At 41.3% G+C, this 3,493-nt stretch overlaps 1 protein-coding gene across 1 annotated transcript; it reads right to left on the reverse strand.

Annotated features, from left to right (window-relative positions):
* Positions 1-899: 899 nt before the first annotated feature.
* On the reverse strand, positions 900-1,730 carry LOC108667002 (extensin-2-like). Its single transcript, XM_018153980.1, has one exon. It carries the CDS (start codon positions 1,728-1,730, stop codon positions 900-902), a length of 831 nt encoding a protein of 276 aa, XP_018009469.1.
* Positions 1,731-3,493: the final 1,763 nt, after the last annotated feature.

Genomic DNA, 3,493 nt, shown 5'->3' on the forward strand with positions numbered 1-3,493 from the left:
GCTAGCTGCCCGCGTTCTTCCTATTCGATTTCATGCACTAATTCACTGTTGTCTAATTCACAATTGTATTGTTTGTGAATATTGTTATTATTATTTATATAATATTGTTAATATAATATAATATAATATGTAATATTATATAATATTGTTATATTGTGTGTATTGTCTTGTACCTTGTTTCTACTCTGCGAGCCATGCCCGTTTTTCCTATTCGATTTCATGCACTAATTCACAATTTTCTAATTCTCAACTGTATTGTTTGTGAATATTGTTATTATAATATATATAATATAGTTAATATATAATATTATATAATATTGTTATATTGTATGTATTGTCTTGCCCCCTTGTTTCTACCATGCGAGCAATGTCCGTTCTTCCTATTCGATTTCATGCACTAATTCACTATTGTCTAATTCACAATTGCATTGTTTGTGAATATTATTATTCACAAACAATACAATAAAAAATTACAATACAGCCATGTCCGTTTGTGAATATTGTTATTCACAATATTGTGTGTATTGTCTTGTAGCTTGTTTCTACCGTGCGAGCCATGTCCGTTCTTCCTATTCGATTTCATGCACTAATTCACTATTGTCTAATTCACAATTGTATTGTTTGTGAATATTGTTATTCACAATATTGTATGTATTGTCTTGCATCTTGTTTCTACCATGCGAGCCATGTCCGTTCTTCACATTCGATTCATTTAACTATTGAACAAATTGCAATCAAAATATTGATTACGTTATGATTGGGACGAATTATCGAAATTAATTTGTTGGGATTGTAAATGAATGAGCCCAATCCCTCGCACCACTGCGAAAATGACTGAGCTGTCTTTTCACAAAAATTAACATATTTGATTGACTTCCGCTCAAGACACTAACCATCGACTAGCAGGCGGAGCCTGGCGAGGGTGTGGGCTCCATGGGGAAAATTATCATGAATATTGATGCATGATGAAGGCGTGGGGGTAAACGGATGGATGAAGGTGTGGGCTGGACGTATGGATGAAGGCGTGGGGTTAAACGGATGGATGTAGGTGGGGGCTGGACGGATGGATGAAGGTGGGGGCTGGACGGATGGATGAAGGTGGGGGCTGGATGGATGGATGGAGGTGGGGGCTGGACGGATGGATGAAGGTGTGGGCTGGACATATGGATGCAGGTGGGGGCTGGATCTATGGATGGAGGTGAGGACTGGATGGCTGGATGAAGGTGTGGGCTGTACGGATGGATGAAGGTGGGGGCTGGACGGATGGATGAAGGCGTGGGGGTAAACGGATGGATGCAGGTGTTGGCTGGACGGATGGATGAAAGCGTGGGGGTGAACGGATGGATGAAGGTGAGGGCTGGACATATGGATGAAGGTGTGGGCTGGATATATGGATGAAGGTGTGGGCTGGATTTATGGATGATGGTGGGGGCTGGACGGATGGATGAAGGTGGGGGCTGGACATATGGATGAAGGTGTGGGCTGGATTTATGGATGCAGGTGCGGGCTGGACATATGGATGAAGGTCTGGGCTGGACATATGGATGAAGGTGTGGGCTGGACATATGGATGAAGGTGTGGGCTGGACATATGGATGAAGGTGCGGGCTGGACATATGGATGAAGGTGCGGGCTGGACATATGGATGCAGGTGCGGGCTGGATATATGGATGAAGGTGAAGACTGGACGGATGGATGAAGGCGTTGGGCTGAATCGATGGATGAATGCATGGATTGGAAATATGGATGTAGGTTTCACATCATAAAATTAGCATCATAATGTTCGCATCATAATGTTCACATAATAATTTCGTATCATGATGTTCGAAGGCGCCCAGCAGTTCGTGGTTAACACTTTTATACATGGAAGCAGGAGGCCCAAAGCAACAAAATTATTTATTTTTCGTCTCGGTTCGCACATTTGAATAAGCAGGTCCGGCAGGTGATTAATATTATATGACTTGTGGGCCTGAGTGTGTGTAATATACTGACTGATTTATTTTTATTGTATGTGGCACCTAAATGCAAACTATTGGATGAATAATTATTAAAATAATTTCTTTTTGTGTGCACTAAATATTGCGTTGCTCCTTCCACACATGTTACACAGAGCGTCATGCTCCCTCCACACATGTTATACAGAGCGTCATGCTCCCTCCACACATGTTATACACAGCGCCATGCTCGGTCCACACATGTTACACAGAGCGTCATGCTCCCTCCACACATGTTATACAGAGCGTCATGCTCCCTCCACACATGTTACACACAGCGCCATGCTCGGTCCACACATGTTACACAGAGCGTCATGCTCCCTCCACACATGTTATACAGAGCGTCATGCTCCCTCCACACATGTTACACAGAGCCTCATGCTCCCTCCACACATGTTACACAGAGCGTCATGCTCCCTCCACACATGTTACACAGAGCGTCATGCTCCCTCTACACATGTTACACAGAGCGCCATGCCCCCTCCACACATGTTACACAGAGCGTCATGCTCCTTCTACACAGCTCATCCAACACCGAGCTCATAGCAGCTCGGATAATTAATTCATTAATTAATAATTAATTATACTAATAATTAATTATTTAATTGATAATCAGTAGAATTTAAGTCTGAATTGTAATTGCCGCTTGCCCGGCAAGAAAAAACAACGTAGAATATCAGGTTGAACTCAACCCGGGTTTTACTTCAAGTGCAAGCATTGATAAGTTAATTAGTGAAGTGATGTGACTGTGGGGAGTAATAACCGCAAGGTTGTTTAGTGGTAGTTTGCTGCTGCAAGGGGTTATTGCGGCCACTCATCAGCAACCATATGTTGGAAATGTGGAAACTATTGTGCAGTCATCACTTTGCTGATTTTTGTCATTACTTTCATAAATTTATTGATGCCTACGTTTCCTTCTTTAAATTAATTGTATTTTATTGTAGCGAATTAAAAAATTATGTTCATTTAGGTGATTATTATATATAAAATCTAGTACGCACTTTCAAGCAACCTTTCAACGCGCATGTTCATGAAGTTGAAAAATAAATTGTAATGTTCCCTAAAATTACCGCTTCTATTCAAACGCATTCAAATTGCAGTCAAAGCAAAGCGTGCAACATTCTAAATTGTTGATAATCTTCCAAAAATTCATCATATTGTCGTTGAACTAAAATGAAACACGTTGTAGGATGTAACTAAAAATTTAGTACAAATGTTCCGGACTTCTTTTGATAGCGAAGAAGAAAAAAATATAACTCAGTACTCACTGCAGTGAGTAACAGAGAGCGCATTTACTCGTCGACGAAAACATGAAGTCACGGACGGACAGAAAGACGGACAGACGGACGTACAGACGGACATGGCGAGCACAATAGTGCATTTTTTTCATAAATGAGAAAATGCGCTAAAAAGGGAACCGTAGAAACTAGGCATACACTGGATGAGCGGGTTGTTGCTTTGTCCCATTGAAGCGTGCGATGTAACTCTTTTTTTGCTTTG

The sequence above is a fragment of the Hyalella azteca genome, unplaced genomic scaffold (assembly GCF_000764305.2).
Source record: "Hyalella azteca isolate HAZT.00-mixed unplaced genomic scaffold, Hazt_2.0.2 contig9423, whole genome shotgun sequence".
In the NCBI taxonomy this organism is placed as follows: domain Eukaryota; kingdom Metazoa; phylum Arthropoda; class Malacostraca; order Amphipoda; family Hyalellidae; genus Hyalella; species Hyalella azteca.

Excerpts from the sequence above, each read along its gene's own strand:
- LOC108667002 (XM_018153980.1), bottom strand. The coding sequence starts at position 1,730 with ATGCATTCATCCATCGATTCAGCCCAACGCCTTCATCCATCCGTCCAG.